The sequence below is a fragment of the Petromyzon marinus genome, chromosome 76, assembly GCF_048934315.1.
Source record: "Petromyzon marinus isolate PM22_M1 ecotype Great Lakes invasive population chromosome 76, UKy_Petmar_22M1.pri1.0, whole genome shotgun sequence".
NCBI classification, from domain to species: domain Eukaryota; kingdom Metazoa; phylum Chordata; class Hyperoartia; order Petromyzontiformes; family Petromyzontidae; genus Petromyzon; species Petromyzon marinus.
This window is the reverse complement of record NC_133742.1, coordinates 1,028,961-1,051,297: the sequence shown is the minus strand read 5'-3', so window position 1 is coordinate 1,051,297 and position 22,337 is coordinate 1,028,961. Positions and strand designations below refer to the sequence as shown.

General features: G+C 49.6%; 2 protein-coding genes across 3 annotated transcripts in view; both read left to right on the top strand.

Moving 5' to 3' along the window:
- RRM1 (ribonucleotide reductase catalytic subunit M1) overlaps positions 1-22,337 on the top strand; it is a 350,107-nt gene that overhangs the window by 58,663 nt on the left and 269,107 nt on the right. The window lies entirely within an intron of this gene.
- LOC116938029 (sodium-dependent proline transporter-like) overlaps positions 6,124-22,337 on the top strand; it is a 35,314-nt gene continuing 19,100 nt past the window's right edge. Inside the window, 5 exon segments of the mRNA XM_076056556.1 lie at positions 6,124-6,348; positions 10,132-10,263; positions 14,931-15,079; positions 16,206-16,255; positions 21,760-21,898. Of these exon segments, the coding sequence (XP_075912671.1) occupies positions 6,201-6,348; positions 10,132-10,263; positions 14,931-15,079; positions 16,206-16,255; positions 21,760-21,898 (618 nt within the window). The 5' untranslated portion in view covers positions 6,124-6,200.

Sequence of the window (22,337 nt, the reverse complement as noted above, 5' to 3'; positions counted from 1 at the left end):
CCTACAGCCTGCTAGAGGCTACACGGGGGACCTTTGTCTTGCGTGCGGTGAGCTCCTCCGGCAGGCGAGGGTGCGTTGGTGTCTATGAGTCTCTGTGGGTCTCTATGGGTCTCTATGGGTGTCTATGGGTGTCTATGAGTATGGGTCTCTGTGGGTGTCTTTGAGTCTCTATGGGTGTCAATGGGTGTCTATGAGTCTCTGTGGGTCTCTATGGGTGTCTGTGGGTCTCTATGGGTGTCTATGAGTCTCTGTGGGTCTCTATGGGTGTCTATGAGTCTCTGTGGGTCTCTATGGGTGTCTATGAGTCTCTGTGGGTCTCTATGGGTGTCTATGAGTCTCTGTGGGTCTCTATGGGTGTCTATGAGTCTCTGTGGGTCTCTATGGGTGTCTATGGGTGTCTATGAGTCTCTGGGTCTCTATGGGTGTCTATGAGTCTCTATGGGTGTCTATGAGTCTGCGGGTCTCTATGGGTCTCTATGGGTGTCTATGAGTCTCTGTGTGTCTCTGTGGGTCTCTATGGGTGTCTATGAGTCTCTGGGTCTCTATGGGTGTCTATGAGTCTCTATGGGTGTCTATGAGTCTGCGGGTCTCTATGGGTCTCTATGGGTGTCTATGAGTCTCTGTGTGTCTCTGTGGGTCTCTATGGGTGTCTATGAGTCTCTGTGTGTCTCTATGGGTGTCTATGAGTCTGTGGGTCTCTATGGGTGTCTATGAGTCTGTGGGTCTCTGTGGGTCTCTATGGGTGTCTATGGGTGTCTATGAGTCTCTGTGTGTCTCTATGGGTGTCTATGAGTCTCTGTGGGTCTCTGTGGGTCTCTGTGGGTGTCTGTGGGTCTCTATGAGTCTCTATGGGTGTCTATGGGTGTCTATGAGTCTGTGGGTCTCTATGGGTGTCTATGAGTGTGGGTCTCTGTGGGTCCCTATGGGTGTATATGAGTCTCTGTGTGTCTCTATGGGTGTCTATGAGTGTGGGTCTCTGTGGGTCTCTGTGGATGTATATGGATCTCTATGAGTCTCTGTGGGTCTCTATGGGTGTCTATGAGTCTCTATGGGTGTCTATGAGTCTGTGGATGTCTATGGGTGTCTATGAGTCTGTGGGTCTCTATGGGTGTCTATGGGTGTCTATGAGTCTCTGTGTGTCTCTATGGGTCTCTATGAGTGTGTTGAGCCGTCATCATTTGTGATGCTGAGGCCGCTTCTGAGACGGAGCTCTGAAGGCAGTGGGAGCTCACCCTGGAAACACGCCCAGTGGGGACTGTCACAGCCCATGAGCTGATGTTGGTGTAGTTACCACGACAATTTCATCAGCACCATCACCACCATCATCACCATCATCACCATCATCATCACCACCATCATTCTCACCACCACCATCATCATCACCACCACCATCATCATCACCATCACCACCATCATCACCATCATCACCATCATCATCACCACCATCATTCTCACCACCACCATCATCATCACCATCATCACCATCAGCACCATCATCACCACCACCATCACCATCATCATCGCCATCATCATCATCCTCACCACCACCACCATCATCATCATCACCATCATCATCACCACCATCATCATCACCATCATCATCACCACCACCATCATCATCACCGCCACCACCACCACCATCATCATCACCACCATCATCATCATCACCATCACCACCATCACCACCACCACCACCATCATCATCACCATCATCACCATCACCACCACCACCATCATCATCACCATCACCACCACCACCATCATCATCACCATCATCATCACCATCATCACCGCCACCATCATCACCGCCATCATCATCATCAGCACCACCACCATCATTGCCATCATCATCATCAGCGCCACCATCATCATCACTGTCAACACCACCACCATCATCATCATCACCACCATCATCATCACCATCATCACCACCACCACCACCATCATCATCATCACTGTCAACACCACCATCATCACCATCATCACCACCACCACCATCATCATCATCACCACCATCATCATCATCACCATCATCACCACCACCACCACCATCATCACCACCGTCAACACCACTAGTTTATTGTTGTTGTTGATGTTGTTGATGTTTGATTATGTTGTTGTTGATGTTTGATGTTGTTGATGTTTGATATTGTTGATGTTTGATATTGTTGGTGTTTGATGTTGTTGTTGATGTTTGATGTTGTTGTTGATGTTTGATGTTGGTGATGTTTGATATTGTTCATGTTTGATATTGTTGGTGTTTGATGTTGTTGTTGTTGATGTTGTTGATGTTGTTGATGTTTGATGTTGTTGTTGTTGATGTTTGATGTTGTTGTTGTTGTTGTTGATGTTTGATGTTGTTGATGTTTGATGTTGTTGATGTTGTTGATGTTGTTGATGTTGTTGATGTTTGGTGTTGTTGATGTTGTTGATGTTGGTGTTGTTGATGTTTGATGTTGTTGATGTTTGATATTGTTGATGTTGTTGATGTTGTTGTTGATGTTGTTCTTGATGTTTGATGTTGATGTTGTTGATGTTATTGTTGTTGTTGATGTTGTTGATGTTGTTGATGTTGTTGTTGTTGATGTTAATGTTGTTGATGTTGTTGTTGATGTTTATGATGATGTTGTAGTTGTTTGATGTTGTTGATGTTTGATGTTGATGTTGTTGATGTTGCTGACGTTGTTGACGTTGTTGTTGATGTTGTTGTTGTTGATGTTGTTGATGTTGTTGATGTTGTTGTTGTTGTTGACGTTGTTTGATGTTGTTGTTGTTGATATTGTTGATGTTGATGTTGTTGATGTTGTTGTTGATGTTGTTGATGTTGATGTTGTTGATGTTGTTGTTGTTGATGTTGTTGATGTTGTTGTTGTTGATGATGTTGTTGTTGTTGTTGATGTTGTTGATGTTGTTGATGTTGTTGATGTGTATGATGTTGTTGTTGATGTTAATGTTGTTGATGTTGTTGACGTTGTTGATGTTGGTGTTGTTGATGATGTTGTTGTTGATGTTAATGTTGTTGATGTTGTTGATGTTGGTGTTGTTGATGTTGTTGATGTTGGTGTTTGATGTTGTTGATGTTTGATGTTGTTGATGTTGATGTTGTTGATGTTGTTGTTGTTGTGTTGATGTTTGGTTGATGTTATTGTTGTTGTTGATGTTGTTGATGTTGTTGATGTTGTTGTTGTTGTTGTTAATGTTGTTGATGTTGTTGTTGATGTTTTGATGATGTTGTAGTTGTTTGATGTTGTTGATGTTTGATGTTGATGTTGTTGATGTTGTTGACGTTGTTGTTGATGTTGTTGTTGATGTTGTTGATGTTGATTTTGTTGATGTTGATGTTGTTGATGTTGTTGATGTTGTTGTTGTTGTGGTGCAGAACGATGGAGTCGCCGCTCTCTCCAACGTCCCCCTCCACTCCCCGGGCACAGCCCCCTGGAGACCCCCACGTGGGGGGTGGGTGAGACCCCCCCACCACTCCACCCACCACTCCACCCACCACTCCACCCACCACTCCACCCACCTCTCTACCACCACTCCACCCACAACTCCACCTCCCACTCCACCCCCTACTCCACCCATCACTCCACCCACCACTCCACCCATCATTCCACCCATTACTCCACCCATCACTCCACCCCCTACTCCACCCCCACTCCACCCACCACTCCACCCCCCCACTCCACCCACCACTCCACCACCACTCCACCCCACCCACCCACCACTCCACCCATCACTCCACCCACCACTCCACCCACCACTCCACCCACCCTCCACTCCACCACTCTACCACCACTTCACCCACAACTCACCCACCACTCCACCCACCACTCCACCCACCACTCCACCCACCACTCCACCCACCACTCCAGCCCCCACTGTACCCACCACTCCACCCACCACTCCACCCACCACTCCACCCACCACTCCACCCACCACTTCACTCATCACTCTACCCACCACTCCACCCATCACTTCACCCACCACTCCACCCACCACTCCACCCACCACTCCACCCACCACTGCACCCCCCACTCCACCCACCACTCCACCCATCACTCCACCCACCACTCCACCCACCACTCCACCCACCACTCCACCCACCACCACTCCACCCACCACTCCACCCACCACTCCACCCACCACCACTCCACCCACCACTCCACCCACCACTTCACCCACCACTCCACCCACCACTCCACCCACCACCACTCCACCCACCACTCCACCCACCACTTCACCCACCAATCCACCCACCACTTCACTCACCACTCTACCCACCACTCCACCCCCACTCTACCCACCACTCCACCCATCACTTCACCCATCACTCCACCCACCACTCCACCCACCACTCCACCCACCACTCCACCCACAACTCCACCCACAACTCCACCCACCACTCCACCCACAACTCCAACCACCACTCCACCCCCCACTCCACCCCCCACTCCACCCACCTTTCCACCCCCCACTCCACCCATCACTCCAACCACCACTCCACCCACCACTCCACCCACCACTCCACCCCCACTCCACCCACCACTCAACCCATCACTCCACCCCCTACGCCACCCACCACTCCACCCACCACTCCACCCACCACTCCACCCACCACTCCACCCCCCCCCCCCCCCCCCCCCCACTGTGTGTGTGTGCTGTGTGTGTGCTGTGTGTTGGTGTGTGTGTGCTATGTGTGTGTGTGTTATGTGTGTGTGTGCTATGTGTGTGTGTGTGTGCTGTGTGTGTGTGCTATGTGTGTGTGTGCTATGTGTGTGTGTGTGTTATGTGTGTGTGCTATGTGTGTGTGTGTTATGTGTGTGTGCTATGTGTGTGTGTGCTATGTGTGTGTGTGCTATGTGTGTGTGTGCTATGTGTGTGTGTGTTATGTGTGTGTGTTATGTGTGTGTGTTATGTGTGTGTGTGTGCTATGTGTGTGTGTTATGTGTGTGGGTGCTATGTGTGTGTGTGCTATGTGTGTGTGCTATGTGTGCGTGTGTTATGTGTGTGTGTGTGCTGTGTGTGTGTGCTGTGTGTGTGTGCTATGTGTGTGTGCTATGTGTGTGTGTGTGTGCTATGTGTGTGTGTGCTATGTGTGTGTGTGCTATGTGTGTGTGTGCTATGTGTGTGTGCTATGTGTGTGTGCTGTGTGTGTGTGTGGTATGTGTGTGTGTGGTATGTGTGTGTGTGGTGTGTGTGTGCTATGCGTGTGTGTGTGCTATGCGTGTGTGTGTGCTATGTGTGTGTGCTATGTGTGTGGTGTGTGCTGTGTGTGTGCTATGTGTGTGTGTGTGCTATGTGTGTGTGGTATGTGTGTGTGTGTGCTATGTGTGTGTGGTATGTGTGTGTGCTATGTGTGTGTGTGTGTGGTATGTGTGTGTGCTATGTGTGTGTGTGTGTGCTATGTGTGTGTGTGTGCTATGTGTGTGTGTGTGCTGTGTGTGTGTGTGCTATGTGTGTGTGTGCTATGTGTGTGTGCTGTGTGTGTGTGTGATATGTGTGTGTGGTATGTGTGGTGTGTGTGTGCTATGCGTGTGTGTGTGCTATGTGTGTGTGCTGTGTGTGTGTGCTGTGTGTGCTGTGTGTGTGTGCTGTGTGCTATGTGTGTGTGTGCTGTGTGTGTGTTGTGTGCTATGTTTGTGTGCTATGTGTGTGCTGTGTGTGTGTGCTATGTGTGTCTTGTGTGCTGTGTGTGTGCTGTGTGTGTGCTATGTGTGTACTATGTGTGTGTACTATGTGTGTGCTATGTGTGTGTGCTATGTGTGTGTGCTATGTGTGTGTGCTATGTGTGTACTATGTGTGTGCTGCTGTGCTGTGTGCTGTGTGTGTGCTATGTGTGTGTGCTATGTGTGTGTGCTATGTGTGTACTATATGTGTGTACTATGTGTGTGTGCTATGTGTGTGTACTGTGTGTGTGTGCTGTGTGTGTGCTATGTGTGTGTGCTATGTGTTTGTGCTATGTGTGTGCTATGTGTGTACTATGTGTGTGTGTGCTATGTGTGTGTGTGCTATGTGTGTGCTATGTGTGTGTGTGCTATGTGTGTGTGTGTGTACTATGTGTGTGTGCTGTGTGTGTACTATGTGTGCTATGTGTGTGCTATGTGCTGCTGCTGCTGCTGTCACAGGGTGCCTGGGAGGCTGGCCTGGTTGGGCCCTACGAGACCCCCGGTCCCGAGGGCTCCTTCGAGGGCTTGGAGGGGATGGGGGAGGGGGGAAGGGGGGAGCCCCCCGGGAGCCCCCGCGAGCAATGGGGGGGGCGGATGGAGTTCCTCCTCTCGCTGCTGGGATACTGCGTGGGCCTGGGCAACGTGTGGAGGTTCCCTTACCTGTGTTACCGCAACGGTGGAGGTGGGTGGGTGGGTGGGTTAGTGGGTGGGTGGGTGAGTGGGTGAGTGGGTGGGTGGGTGAGTGGGTGGGTGAGTGAGTGGGTGAGTGAGTGGGTTAGTGGGTGGGTGAGTGGGTGGGTGGGTTGGTGGGTGAGTGAGTGGGTGAGTGAGTAAGTGGGTGGGTTAGTAGGTGGGTGGGTGGGTGAGTGGGTGGGTGGGTGGGTGAGTGGGTGAGTGGGTGGGTGGGTGGGTGAGTGGGTGGGTGAGTGAGTGGGTGGGTGGCTGAGTGAGTGGGTGGGTGAGTGAGTGAGTGGGTGGCTGAGTGGGTGAGTGAGTGCCTGAGTGAGTGGGTGGGTGGATGAGTGAGTGGGTGGGTGGCTGAGTGAGTGGGTGGGTGAGTGGGTGGGTGGGTGAGTGGGTGGGTGGGTGAGTGGGTGGGTGGGTGGGTGAGTGGGTGGGTGGGTGGGTGAGTGGGTGGGTGGGTGAGTGGGTGAGTGGGTTAGTGGGTGAGTGAGTGAGTGGGTGGGTTAGTAGGTGGGTGGGTGGGTGAGTGGGTGGGTGGGTGAGTGGGTGAGTGACTGGGTGGGTGGGTGAGTGGGTGGGTGAGTGGGTGAGTGAGTGGGTGGGTGAGTGAGTGAGTGAGTGGCTGAGTGAGATACTGCGTGGGCCTGGGCAACGTGTGGAGGTTCCCTTACCTGTGTTACCGCAACGGTGGAGGTGGGTGGGTGGGTGGGTTAGTGGGTGGGTGGGTGAGTGGGTGAGTGGGTGGGTGGGTGAGTGGGTGGGTGAGTGAGTGGGTGAGTGAGTGGGTTAGTGGGTGGGTGAGTGGGTGGGTGGGTTGGTGGGTGAGTGAGTGGGTGAGTGAGTGAGTGGGTGGGTTAGTAGGTGGGTGGGTGGGTGAGTGGGTGGGTGGGTGGGTGAGTGGGTGAGTGGGTGGGTGGGTGGGTGAGTGGGTGGGTGAGTGAGTGGGTGAGTGAGTGGGTGGGTGGCTGAGTGAGTGGGTGGGTGAGTGAGTGAGTGGGTGGCTGAGTGGGTGAGTGAGTGACTGAGTGAGTGGGTGGGTGGGTGAGTGAGTGGGTGGGTGGCTGAGTGAGTGGGTGGGTGAGTGGGTGGGTGGGTGAGTGGGTGGGTCGGTGAGTGGGTGGGTGGGTGAGTGGGTGGGTGAGTGGGTGAGTGGGTTAGTGGGTGAGTGAGTGGGTGAGTGAGTGAGTGGGTGAGTGAGTGAGTGGGTGGGTTAGTAGGTGGGTGGGTGGGTGAGTGGGTGGGTGGGTGAGTGGGTGAGTGACTGGGTGGGTGGGTGAGTGGGTGGGTGAGTGGGTGAGTGAGTGGGTGAGTGAGTGAGTGAGTGGCTGAGTGAGATACTGCGTGGGCCTGGGCAACGTGTGGAGGTTCCCTTACCTGTGTTACCGCAACGGTGGAGGTGGGTGGGTGGGTGGGTTAGTGGGTGGGTGGGTGAGTGGGTGGGTGGGTGAGTGGGTGAGTGGGTGGGTGGGTGGGTGAGTGGGTGAGTGGGTGGGTGGGTGAGTGGGTGGGTGGGTGGGTGAGTGGGTGGGTGGGTGGGTGAGTGGGTGGGTGAGTGAGTGGGTGAGTGAGTGGGTTAGTGGGTGAGTGGGTGGGTGGGTTAGTGGGTGGGTGAGTGTGTGGGTGGGTGAGTGACTGGGTGGGTGGGTGAGTTAGTGGGTGGGTGGGTGAGTGGGTGAGTGGGTGGGTGGGTGAGTGGGTGGGTGAGTGAGTGGGTGAGTGAGTGGGTTAGTGGGTGAGTGGGTGGGTGGGTTAGTGGGTGGGTGAGTGGGTTAGTGGGTGAGTGGGTGGGTGGGTTAGTGGGTGTGTGAGTGTGTGGGTGGGTGAGTGACTGGGTGGGTGGGTGAGTGGCTGAGTGAGTGAGTGAGTGCGTGGGCCTTGGCAACGTGTGGAGGTTCCCTTACCTGTGTTACCTCAACGGTGGAGGTGGGTGGGTGGGTGAGTGGGTGAGTGGGTGGGTGAGTAAGTGAGTGGGTGGGTGAGTAAATGAGTGGGTGGGTGAGTGGGTGGGTGGGTGGGTGAGTGGGTGAGTGGGTTAGTGGGTAAGTGGGTAAGTGGGTAAGTGAGTGAGTGAGTGGGTGAGTGAGTGGCTGAGTGGCTGAGTGGCTGAGTGGCTGAGTGGCTGAGTGGCTGAGTGGCTGAGTGGCTGAGTGGCTGAGTGGGTGAGAGGGTGAGAGGGTGAGTGGGTGAGAGGGTGAGTGGGTGAGAGGGTGAGTGGGTGAGAGGGTGAGTGGGTGAGTGAGTGGGCCTGGGCAACGTGTGGAGGTTCCCTTACCTGTGTTACCGCAACGGTGGAGGTGGGTGGGTTAGTGGGTTAGTGGGTGGGTGGGTGGGTTAGTGGGTGTGTAGGTGGGTGGGTGAGTGGGTTGGGTGAGTGAGTGGCTGAGTGAGTGGGTGAGTGGCTGAGTGAGTGGGTGAGTGGGTGAGTGAATGGGTGCGTGACTGGGTGACTGGGTGAGTGAGTGAGTGGGTGAGTGAGTGGGTGAGTGGGTGAGTGAGTGGGTGAGTGAGTGACTGGGTGAGTGGGTGACTGGGTAGGTGTGTGTGTCTGTGTGTGTGTGTGTGAAGGCTTCACGTGGTTCGTGAAGCCTTCAATAGCTGTACCGGGGGAATCTCCATATGGTACAGATATAATGGGAGGCTAATCGATGCCCGGGTGCGGTCAAGGGATGGCTCCCTATTGCTCAACCACGTTATGTATGCTGATGACTTGGTAATAGCTGCTCAGTCAGAGGAGGAGTTGGAGACGCTGCTGCTGAGACTGGAGCGTGCCACTAAGAGGTGGGGCCTTACCATCAGCCCCACCAAAACTAAGCACCTGCCTGGGTATTTTGTACCATCGGACACTCCACCCCCACAACTCCCAATCGGTGATGGGGCAGTTGTGGAGAGAGTGGAGAGTTTCCCATACCTGGGCAGTGTGCTTATGACTGTGCTTATGACTGGCTCCAGTTTAACAGCAGAGGTCTCACTCCGAATCAGTCGAGCGGCAATATCTTTTCATCGGTTGCGTAACGCTGTGTGGAAGCTACCTGGTCTGTCGCTCCGCACTAAGCTTCAGGTCTTCTCGGCCACGGTCATTCCCTCCCTTCTCTACGCTTGCGAAACGTGGACCCCCCTAATGGAACATCTTCGCCGGTTGGAAACATTTAGGCTGGCCTGCCTACGATCCATCCTGGGTTTAACCAGACTGGATTGTGTGAGGAGCTCACAAATCCTTGAAAGATCTGGGCAGGGTCCCATCGGTGAGCTCCTCCGGCAGGCAAGGCTGCGATGGCTGGGTCATGTAGCCCGCATGCCCAGCCACCGCATGCCGAAACAGCTTTTGTTTGGCAGGATTGAGGGGGCTAAGCGGGCGCGGCACGGGCTAGAGAAGAGATGGAGTGATGTGGTACAAGAGAACGTGGAGCTGAGTGGACTTGCCGATGACTGGTACCAGCGGTGTCAAGATCGGCCTCTGTGGAGGAGGCTCGTGAAGGATGCTACTGGGCAGTTGGAGGCAGTCGCCCTCCAACAACAACGGAGGGCGGAGGAGCGACGCTCACAACAGCGAGCGGAGCGCCGGGTGGCTAAAGCACAGCAGGTTGGCACAGAAGGGGGCACAGGTGGTGCATCAGCCAGTCATCTCAGTCAGTCGACCCGTGGCACCTGGGTCTGCCCCGTGACCTCCTGCCAGCGGGCGTTCGACACTTCACGTGGCCTCAGGGTGCACATAGCCTGGCACAAGCGTCGTGGTGACGTCACCGCCACTTAGTGGCGAATGGCGGTTGTTGTGTGTGTGTAGGCGCCTTCCTCATCCCCTACCTGCTCATGCTGGCTCTGTGCGGCCTCCCAGTCTTCCTCATGGAGCTCAGCCTGGGCCAGTTCAGTGCCTTGGGCCCCTTGGCCGTGTGGCGATGCTGCCCCATCCTTACAGGTGAGCTCACAGCGGCCGCACGTGCAAAGGTGAGCACCACCACCACCACCCCCAGGTAGCCTCCAGCAGGCTGGCGGGGCAAGTGCTGTGCGGTTAGTCGGGGATCTTCTGCGACGGCAGTCACAGCACTATACACTACATTATACACTACAATACTATACACTACACTATACACTACACTACTATACACTACACTATGCACTACACTATACACTACTATACACTACACTACTATACACTGCACTATACACTACACTACTATACACTACACTATACACTACACTACTATACACTACACTATACACTATGCTACTATACACTGCACTATACACTACACTACGATACACTGCACTATACACTACACTACTATACCCTACACTATACTCTACTATACACTACACTACTACACTACAGACTACACTATACACTACACTATACACTAGACTATACACTACACTATACACTACTATACACTACACTATACTATACACTACACTATACACTACATTATACACTAGACTATACACTACTATACATCACTATACACTACACTATACACTACACTATACACTACTATACTCTACACTATACTCTACACTATACACTACACTATACACTACACTATACACTACACTATACACTACTATACACTACACTACTACACTACAGACTACACTATACACTATACTATACACTACACTATACAATGCTATACACTATACACTACACTACTATACACTACTATACACTACACTATACACTACACTACTATACACTACACTATACACTACACTACACTATACACTACACTACTATACACTACACTACTATACACTACACTATACACTACACTACACTACTATACAATACACTATACATTACACTACTATACACTACACTATACACTACACTACTATACACTACACTATACACTACACTACTATACACTACACTATACACTACACTACTATACACTACACTACTATACACTACACTACTATACACTACACTATACACTACACTACCATACACTACTATGCACTACAATATACACTACACTATACACTACTATACACTACACTATACACTGCACTATGCACGGCACTATACACTACACTGCTATACACTACACTATACACTACACTATACACTGTACTATACACTACACTATACACTGTACTATACACTACACTATACACTACACTATACACTACACTACACACTACTATACACTAGTATACACTACAATACATTACACTATGCAGGACATTATACACTACACTATACACTACACTATACACTACACTATACACTACACTATACACTATACACTACTATACACTACATTATATACTACACTATACACTACACTACTATACACTACTATACACTACACTGATATACACTACACTATACACTACATTATTCACTACATTATACACTACACTATACACTACAATACACACTATACACTACAATACACACTATACACTACACTATACGCTACACTGATATACACTACACTACACTATACACTACACTATACACTACCATACACTACTATACACTACACTACTATACACTACACTATACACTACACTACTATACACTACACTGATATACACTACACTGATATACACTACTATACACTACACTATAAACTACACTACTATACACTACACTACACACAACACTATACACTACACACTACACTATACACTACAGTATACACTACACTACTATACAGTACACAACTATACACTACACTATACACTACACTATACACTACTATACACTACTATACACTACTATACTTTACACTATGCAGGACATTATACACTACTATACACTACACTATACACTATACACTACACTATACACTACTATACACTACATTATACACTACACTATACACTACATTATACACTACACTATACACTACAATACACACTACACTATACACTACAATACACACTATCCACTACACTATACGCTACACTGATATACACTACACTACACTATAAACTACACTATACAGTACACTACCAGACACTACTATACACTACACTACTATACACTACACTATACACTACACTGATATACACTACACTACTATACACTACACTACACACAACACTATACGCTACACTATACACTACACTATACACTACACTATACACTACACTACTATACAGTACACAACTATACACTACACTGTACACTACACCGTACACTACACTGTACACCACTACTATACAATATAGTATATGTGTGTATGTATCTGTGTGAATCTGTGTATGTGTTTGTGTGTGTATCTGTGTGTATCTCAGACTGCCCTACATGAGATCATAACAACAGTCTGGACCACTGGACGGGTTCCGCAGGATTGGAAGGATGCCCTGGTGGTCCCCCTCTTTAAGAAGGGGGACCGCACAGACTGTAACAACTACAGGGGCATCTCACTCCTCAGTGTGCCGGGAAAGGTCCTGGCAAGGATTATTTTTCAACATCGCCTTGCCAGGCACGCTGAGGAGAGGCTTGCGGAGCCCCAATGCGGTTTCAGGAAAGGGCGGTCCTGCACAGATGCCATATTTTCTGTCCATCTGCTACAGCAGAGGTGTAGGGAATTCCAACAATACCTACATCTCTGCTTTATTGACCTGGTCAAGGCCTATGATACCATCAGTAGGCCTGGGCTCTGGGTTGTTCTTCGTGCTTTTGGAGTCCCTGACCCTCTGCTCACGATCATTATGGACCTTCATGATAGTGAGCGGGCCCGGGTAAAACTACGTGGCCGGGAGTCAGAGCCATTCCGTGTACACCTTGGGGTGCGACAGGGATGTCATCTGGCTCCCACATTATTTAACATCTTTTTTGACCACGAAGTTCGTGAAGCCTTCAATAGCTCTACCGGGGGAATCTCCATATGGTACAGATATAATGGGAGGCTGATCGATGCCCGGGTGCGGTCAAGGGATGGCTCCCTATTGCTCAACCACGTTATGTATGCTGATGATTTGGTAATAGCTGCTCATTCAGAGGAGGAGTTGGAGACGCTGCTGCTGAGACTGGAGCGTGCCACTAAGAGGTGGGGCCTTACCATCAGCCCCACCAAAACTAAGCACCTGCCTGGGTATTTTGTACCATCGGACACTCCACCCCCACAACTTCCAATCGGTGATGGGGGAGTTGTGGAGAGAGTGGAGAGTTTCCCATACCTGGGAAGTGTGCTTATGACCAGCTCCAGTTTAACAGCAGAGGTCTCACTCCGAATCAGTCGAGCGGCAATATCTTTTCATTGGTTGCATAACGCTGTGTGGAAGCTACCTGGTCTGTCGCTCCGCACTAAGCTTCAGGTCTTCTCGGCCACGGTCATTCCCTCCCTTCTCTACGCTTGCGAAACGTGGACCCCCCTAATGTAACATCTTCGCCGGTTAGAAACATTTAGGCTGGCCTGCCTACGATCCATCTTGGGTTTAACCAGACTGGATTGTGTGAGGAGCTCACAAATCCTTGAAAGATCTGGGCAAGGTCCCATCGGTGAACTCCTCCGACGGGCAAGGCTGCGATGGCTGGGTCATGTAGCCCGCATGCCCACCCACCGCATGCCGAAACAGCTTTTGTTTGGCCGGATCGAGGGGGCTAAGCGGGCGCGGCACGGGCTAGAGAAGAGATGGAGTGATGTGGTACAGGAGGACGTGGAGCTGAGTGGACTTGCCGATGACTGGTACCAGCGGTGTCAAGATCGGCCTCTGTGGAGGAGGCTCGTGAAGGACGCTACTGGGCAGTTGGAGGTAGTCGCCTTACAACAACGGAGGGCGGAGGAGCGACGCTCACAACAACGAGCGGAGTGCCGGGTGGCTAAAGCATAGCAGGTTGGCACAGTAGGGGGCACAGGTGGTGCATCAGCCAGTCATCTCAGTCAGTCGACCCATGGCACCTGGGTCTGCCCCGTGACCTCCTGCCAGCGGGCGTTCGACACTCCACGTGGCCTCAAGGTGCACATGTCCTGGCACAAGCGTTGTGGTGACGTCACCGCCACTTAGTGGCGAATGGCGGTTGTTGTTGTGTATCTGTGTGTGTGTGTATATCTGTGTGTGTATCTGTGTGTATCTGTATCTGTGTGTGTATCTGTGTGTGTATCTGTGTGTGTATCTATGTGTGTGTATCTGTATCTGCGTGTGTATCTATGTGTGTGTATCTGTATCTGCGTGTGTATCTGTATCTGTGTGTGTGTGTATCTGTATCTGTTTGTGTATCTGTATCTGTGTGTGTGTGTATCTGTTTGTGTATCTGTATCTGTGTGTGTGTGTATCTATGTGTGTGTGTGTGTGTCTGTGTGTGTATATCTGTGTGTGTATCTGTGTATCTGTGTGTATCTATGTGTATATGTGTGTGTATCTGTATCTGTGTGTGTGTATCTGTATCTGTGTGTGTGTGTGTATCTGTGTATCTGTGTGTGTATCTGTATCTGTGTGTGTGTATCTGTATCTGTGTGTGTGTGTATCTGCGTGTGTATCTGTATCTGTGTGTGTATCTGTATCTGTGTGTGTATTTGTGTGTGTATCTGTATCTGTGTGTGTATCTGTATCTGTGTGTGTGTATCTGTGTGTGTATGTATCTGTGTATCTGTATCTGTGTGTGTATCTGTATCTGTGTGTGTGTAGGTATAGGCTACGCTATGTTGATACTCTCCGTGCTGGTGAGTCTCTACTACGTGGTGATCATCGCCTGGACACTCTTCTACCTCTTCAGCTCCTTCCAGAGTCCCCTGCCCTGGGCCTGCGAAGCACCAAACAACCAGCACCTGTGCACGGTACCCCCACACACACACAGACACACACACAGACACACACAAACACACACACACAGACACACACAGACACACAGACACAGACACACAGACACACACAGATACACACACACACACAGATACACACACACAGATACACACACACAGACACACATACACAGACACACATACACAGACACACATACACAGACACACACACAGACACACACACAGAGTCACACACACAGAGACACACACACAGAGACACACACACAGACACACACACAGACACACACACAGACATACACAAACACACACAAACACACACACACAGGCACACAGACACACACACACAGACACATACACACACAAACACACACAGACACACACACAGACAGACACACACACATACACTTCACACAGATACACACATACACACAAATACACACACACAGATTCACACACACACAGATACACACACACAGAGACACACACACAGATACACACACACAGATATACACACACACAGATACACACACACACACAGATACACACACACAGATACACACACACAGATACACACACACAGATACACACACACACAGATACACACACACAGATACACACACACAGACACACACACACAGATACACACACACAGACCCCACACAGACCCCACACAGCCTAGGGGCACCCCCAGTGGCAGCTGTCTCTGTGCGTCAGTCTGCTGTCAGTAGGAGGGTGATGGTAACTGCTGCTGATGATCATGATGAAGCTGATCATGATGATTCTGCTGGTGATGATGATTATACTGATGATGATTATCATGCTGGTGCTAATGATGATACTGCTGATTACGACGCTGCTGCTGATGATGACGCTGCTGCTGTTGATGATGATGATGACGCTGCTGCTGATGATGATGACGCTGCTGCTGCTGATGATGATGACGCTGATGATGATGACGCTGCTGCTGCTGATGATGATGATGATGACACTGCTGCTGCTGATGATGACGCTGCTGCTGATGATGATGACGCTGCTGCTGCTGATGATGATGCTGATGATGATGATGACGCTGCTGTTGATGATGATGACGCTGCTGCTGATGATGATGCTGATGATGATGATGATTCTATTCCTCGCACAGAACCTGACCTTGAACGAGACCCACGCCACGCCGAGCGAGGTGTTCTGGAAGTGAGTGTCACCACGCAGAGACACACTCCTCTAGTAAGTCACTCTAGTAAGCCAGACTCTAGCAAGTCACTCTAGTAAGCCGCTCTAGTAAGTCGCTCTGGTAAGCCGCTCTAGTAAGTCGCTCTAGTAAGTCACTCTAGTAAGTCACTCTAGTAAGTCACTCTAGTAAGTCAGAGTCAAGTAAGTCGGACTCCAGTAAGTCACTCTAGTAAGTCACTCTAGTAAGTCACTCTAGTAAGTCACTCTAGCAAGTCAGGCTCTAGTAAGTCACTCTAGTAAGTCGCTCTAGTAAGTCGCTCTAGTAAGTCGCTCTAGTAAGTCAGACTCTAGTAAGTCACTCTGGTAAGTCACTCTAGTAAGTCACTCTAGTAATTCACTCTAGTAAGTCACTCTAGTAAGTCACTCTAGTAAGTCACTCTAGTAAGTTAGACTCCTCTAGTAAGCCACTCTAGTAAGTCACTCTAGTAAGTCACTCTAGTAAGTCACTCTAGTAAATCAGGCTCTAGTAAGTCACTCTAGTAAGTGACTCTAGTAAGTCACTCTAGTAAGTCACTCTAGTAAGTCACTCTAGTAATTCACTCTAGTAAGTCACTCTAGTAAGTCATTCTAGTAAGTCAGACTCTAGTAAGTCAGACTCTAGTAAGTCAGACTCTAGTAAGTCAGACTCTAGTAAGTCACTCTAATAAGTCACTCTAGTAAGTCACTCTAGTAAGTCACTCTAGTAAGTCACTCTAGTAAGTCAGACTCTGGTAAGTCAGACTCTAGTAAGTCAGACTCTAGTAAGTCACTCTAGTAAGTCACTCTAGTAAGTCACTCTAGTAAGTCAGACTCTAGTAAGTCACTCTAGTAAATCACTCTAGTAAGTCACTCTAGTAAGTCACTCTAGTAAGTCAGACTCTAGTAAGTCACTCCAGTAAGTCACTCTAGTAAATCACTCTAGTAAGTCAGGCTCCTCTAGTAAGCCACTCTAGTAAGTTACTCTAGTAAGTCACTCCAGTAAGTCACTCTAGTAAGTCACTCTAGTAAGTCACTCTAGCAAGTCACTCTGGTAAGCCACTCTAGTAAGTCACTCCAGTAAGTCACTCTAGTAAGTCACTCTAGTAAATCACTCTAGTAAGTCAGACTCTAGTAAGTCACTCTAGTAAGTCAGACTCTAGTAAGTCACTCTAGTAAGTCAGACTCTAGTAAGTCACTCTAGTAAGTCACTCTAGTAAGTCACTCTAGTAAGTCACTCTAGTAAGTCACTCTAGTAAGTCACTCCAGTAAGTCACTCTAGTAAGTCACTCTAGTAAGTCACTCTAGTAAGTCAGACTCTAGTAAGTCACTCTAGTAAGTCAGACTCTAGTAAGTCACTCTAGCAAGTCACTCTAGTAAATCACTCTAGTAATTCACTCTAGTAAGTCACTCTAGTAAGTCACTCTGGTAAGTCACTCTAGTAAGCCACTCTGGTAAGTCTCTCTAGTAAGTCTCTCTAGTAAGTCACTAGTAAGTCACTCTAGTAAGTCAGACTCTAGTAAGTCACTCTAGTAAGTCACTCTAGTAAGTCAGACTCTAGTAAGTCACTCTGGTAAGTCACTCTAGTAAGACAGATTCTAATAAGTCACTCTAGTAAGTCACTCTAGTAAGTCACTCTAGTAAGTCAGACTCCTCTAATAAGCCACTCCAGTAAGTCACTCCAGTAAGCCACTCCAGTAAGTCACTCTGGTAAGTCAGACTCTAGTAAGTCACTCTAGTAAGCCACTCTAGTAAGCCGCTCGAGCAAGTCACTCTAGTAAGTCACTCCAGTAAGTCACTCTAGTAAGTCAGACTCTAGTAAATCACTCTAGTAAGTCAGACTCTAGTAAGTCACTCTAGTAAGCCACTCTAGTAAATCAGACTTCAGCAAGTCACTCTAGTAAGCCAGACTCCTCTAGTAAGTCACTCTAGTAAGTCACTCTAGTAAGTCAGACTCTAGTAAGTCAGACTCTAGTAAGCCACTCTAGTAAGTCACTCTAGTAAGTCAGACTCTAGTAAGTCAGACTCTAGTAAGTCGCTCTAGTAAGTCGCTCTAGTAAGTCAGACTCTAGTAAGTCAGACTCTAGTAAGTCACTCTAGTAAGTCACTCTAGTAAGTCACTCTAGTAAGTCAGACTCTAGCAAGTCAGACTCTAGTAAGTCACTCTAGTAAGTCACTCTAGTAAGTCATTCTAGTAAGTCAGACTCTGGTAAGTCAGACTCTGGTAAGTCAGACTCTAGTAAGCCACTCTAGTAAGCCACTCTAGTAAGCCACTCCAGTAAGTCACTCTAGTAAATCAGGCTCTAGTAAGTCACTCTAGTAAGCCAGGCTCTAGTAAGTCACTCTAGTAAGTCACTCTAGTAAGTCAGGCTCCTCTAGTAAGTCACTCTAGTAAGTCACTCTAGTAAGTCACTCTTGTAAGTCACTCTAGTAAGTCACTCTAGTAAGCCACTCCAGTAAGCCAGACTCCTCTAGTAAGCCACTCTAGTAAGCCACTCTAGTAATTCAGGCTCCTCTAGTAAGTCACTCTAGTAAGTCACTCTGGTAAGCCAGATTCCTCTAGTAAGTCACTCTAGTACACCACTCCAGTAAGCCGCTCCACTAAGTCACTCTAGTAAGTCAGACTCTAGTAAATCACTCTAGTAAGTCAGACTCTAGTAAGTCACTCTGGCAAGCCACTCTAGTAAATCAGACTCCAGCAAGTCACTCTAGTAAGCCAGACTCCTCTAGTAAGTCACTCTAGTAAGTCACTCTAGTAAGTCAGACTCTAGTAAGTCAGACTCTAGTAAGCCACTCTAGTAAGTCACTCTAGTAAGTCACTCTAGTAAGTCGCTCTAGTAAGTCACTCTAGTAAGTCAGACTCTAGTAAGTCATACTCTAGCAAGTCACTCTAGTAAGTCACTCTAGTAAGTCATTCTAGTAAGTCAGACTCTAGTAAGTCAGACTCTAGTAAGTCACTCTAGTAAGTCACTCTAGTAAGTCACTCTAGTAAGTCAGACTCTAGTAAGTCAGACTCTAGTAAGTCAGACTCTAGTAAACCACTCTAGTAAGTCACTCTAGTAAGTCAGACTCTAGCAAGTCAGACTCTAGTAAGCCACTCTAGTAAGTCACTCTAGTAAGTCATTCTAGTAAGTCAGACTCTGGTAAGTCAGACTCTAGTAAGCCACTCTAGTAAGCCACTCTAGTAAGCCACTCCAGTAAGTCACTCTAGTAAATCACGCTCTAGTAAGTCACTCTAGTAAGCCAGGCTCTAGTAAGTCGCTCTAGTAAGTCACTCTAGTAAGTCAGGCTCCTCTAGTAAGTCACTCTAGTAAGTCACTCTTGTAAGTCACTCTAGTAAGTCACTCTAGTAAGCCACTCCAGTAAGCCAGACTCCTCTAGTAAGCCACTCTAGTAAGCCGCTCTAGTAATTCAGGCTCCTCTAGTAAGTCACTCTAGTAAGTCACTCTGGTAAGCCAGATTCCTCTAGTAAGTCACTCTAGTACACCACTCCAGTAAGCCGCTCCACTAAGTCACTCTAGTAAGTCAGACTCTAGTAAGTCACTCTAGTAAGCCACTCTGGTAAGTCACTCTAGTAAGTCACTCTGGTAAGTTACCCTACATTGCAGGGGTCACTAAAAAGATCTCCAAAATCCTGAATAAACACAAGATCCAGGTCCGATTCAACACAGTACATAAAATCCGTGATTTAGTTCCATCTGTAAAAGATGCTGTTCCAGACATACAGTACCCGGGCGTTTACAAACTAAAGTGCCTCTGTGGTAGTAGCTACATTGGAGAAACCAAAAGACATATCTCGGACCGCATCCGCGAACATAAAGCAGACTTGAAACACGGTAGGACGAACTCCTCTGCCGTGGCAGATCACTGTTATAATTCAGTGGGCTCACATGACATTGACTTCTCCAAGACGGAGGTTCTTTGCAAACCAACCGGCTACCATGAGAGATTCGTTCATGAGGCCATTCACATATACAAGCACAGAGACAATTTCAACCGAGAAGATGGATTCTGGCTTAGTAACCATTGGAAAGATGTTTTAAACCATTTCTGTTCTTAATTAATTGTATTTTACGATGACCTTCAGACCGCAGCTCTTTCGCCAGCATTGACTCTTAATACCTCTCACACCACGGTTAATGGTATAGTTTACAACATGGAGTATAATAGCGCCTCTCAGCTGTCTCTCTCCCCCTCCTCTGTTCCGACCATGGACGAACTCGTCCGTCTGAACGGGGCCCGTAGCTATCCGTGGTGCTGAAATTTGAGGCTTAAAGGCCGTGATCTGAACGTGGCTCTTTCACTCCAGCGCTGTCCTACCCAGACAGTCTCGTCCCTTCACCTGATGAAGGCCGCTTGTGTTGTGGCCGAAACGTTGCGAGAATATTATTGTGTTATTTTATCAATTTATTATTTTATTCTCATTCTACGTGACTTTACCGAAAGAACCAAAGAAGATCACTCTAGTAAGTCACTCTAGTAAGTCAGACTCTAGCAAGTCCTCTAGTAAGTCACTCTAGTAAGTCACTCTAGTAAGTCACTCTAGTAAGTCAGACTCTAGTAAGTCACTCTAGTAAGTCACTCTAGTAAGTCAGACTCCAGGTGGGGTCCACCCAGGGTCTTCACGACCCCTGAGTCAGTGACCACAGCTGACTCGCTACCCCAGTGAGTGCTCTAAGTGGGGTCCACCCAGGGTCTTCACGACCCCTGAGTCAGTGACCACGGCTGACCCCCTACCCCAGTGAGTGCTCTAAGTGGGGTCCACCCAGGGTCTTCACGACCCCTGAGTGAGTGACCACGGCTGACCCCCTACCCCAGTGAGTGCTCTAAGTGGGGTCCACCCAGGGTCTTCACGACCCCTGAGTGAGTGACCACAGCTGACTCCCTACCCCAGTGAGTGCTCTAAGTGGGGTCCACCCAGGGTCTTCACGACCCCTGAGTCAGTGACCACGGCTGACTCCCTACCCCAGTGAGTGCTCTAAGTGGGGTCCACCCAGGGTCTTCACGACCCCTGAGTCAGTGACCACGGCTGATCTCCTACCCCAGTGAGTGCTCTAAGTGGGGTCCACCCAGGGTCTTCACGACCCCTGAGTGAGTGACCACAGCTGACTCCCAACCCCAGCGCGTGCTCCAGGTGGGGTCCACCCAGGGTCTTCACGACCCCTGAGTGAGTGACCACGGCTGATCTCTTACCCCAGTGAGCACGTGCTCCAGGTGGGGTCCACCCAGGGTCTTAACGACCCCTGAGTGAGTCACCACAGCTGACCCCCGACCCCAGTGAGTGCTCTAAGTGGGGTCCACCCAGGGTCTTCACGACCCCTGAGTGAGTGACCACGGCTGATCTCCTACCCCAGTGAGCGCGTGCTGCAGGTGGGGTCCACCCAGGGTCTTCACGACCCCTGAGTGAGTGACCACGGCTGACTCCCTACCCCAGTGAGTGCTCTAAGTGGGGTCCACCCAGGGTCTTCACGACCCCTGAGTGAGTGACCACGGCTGATCTCCTACCCCAGTGAGCGCGTGCTGCAGGTGGGGTCCACCCAGGGTCTTCACGACCCCGGCAGAGTGAGGGGTGAGCTAGCCGGCTGTCTCCTGCTGGCCTGGGTCATCATCTGGCTCTGTCTCTTCCGCGGCGTCCGCAGCTCGGGAAAGGTCACCACCACCACCACCCCACGTCCACCTCGCTCGCTCACTCGCTCCCTCACCGTTCCCTCGCTCGCTCACTCACCGTTCCCTCACTGTTCACTCGCTCACCGTTCACTCGCTCACCGTTCACTCACTCACCGTTCACTCGCTCACCGTTCACTTGCTCACCGTTCACTCGCTCACCGTTCACTCACTCACTCACCGTTCCCTCGCTCACCGTTCACTCACTCACTCACCGTTCACTCACTCGCTCACCGTTCACTCGCTCACCGTTCACTCGCTCACCGTTCACTCGCTCACCGTTCACTCGCTCACTCACCGTTCACTCGCTCACCGTTCACTCGCTCACTCACCGTTCCCTCCCTCACCGTTCACTCGCTCACCGTTCACTCGCTCACCGTTCACTCACTCGCTCACCGTTCACTCGCTCACCGTTCACTCGCTC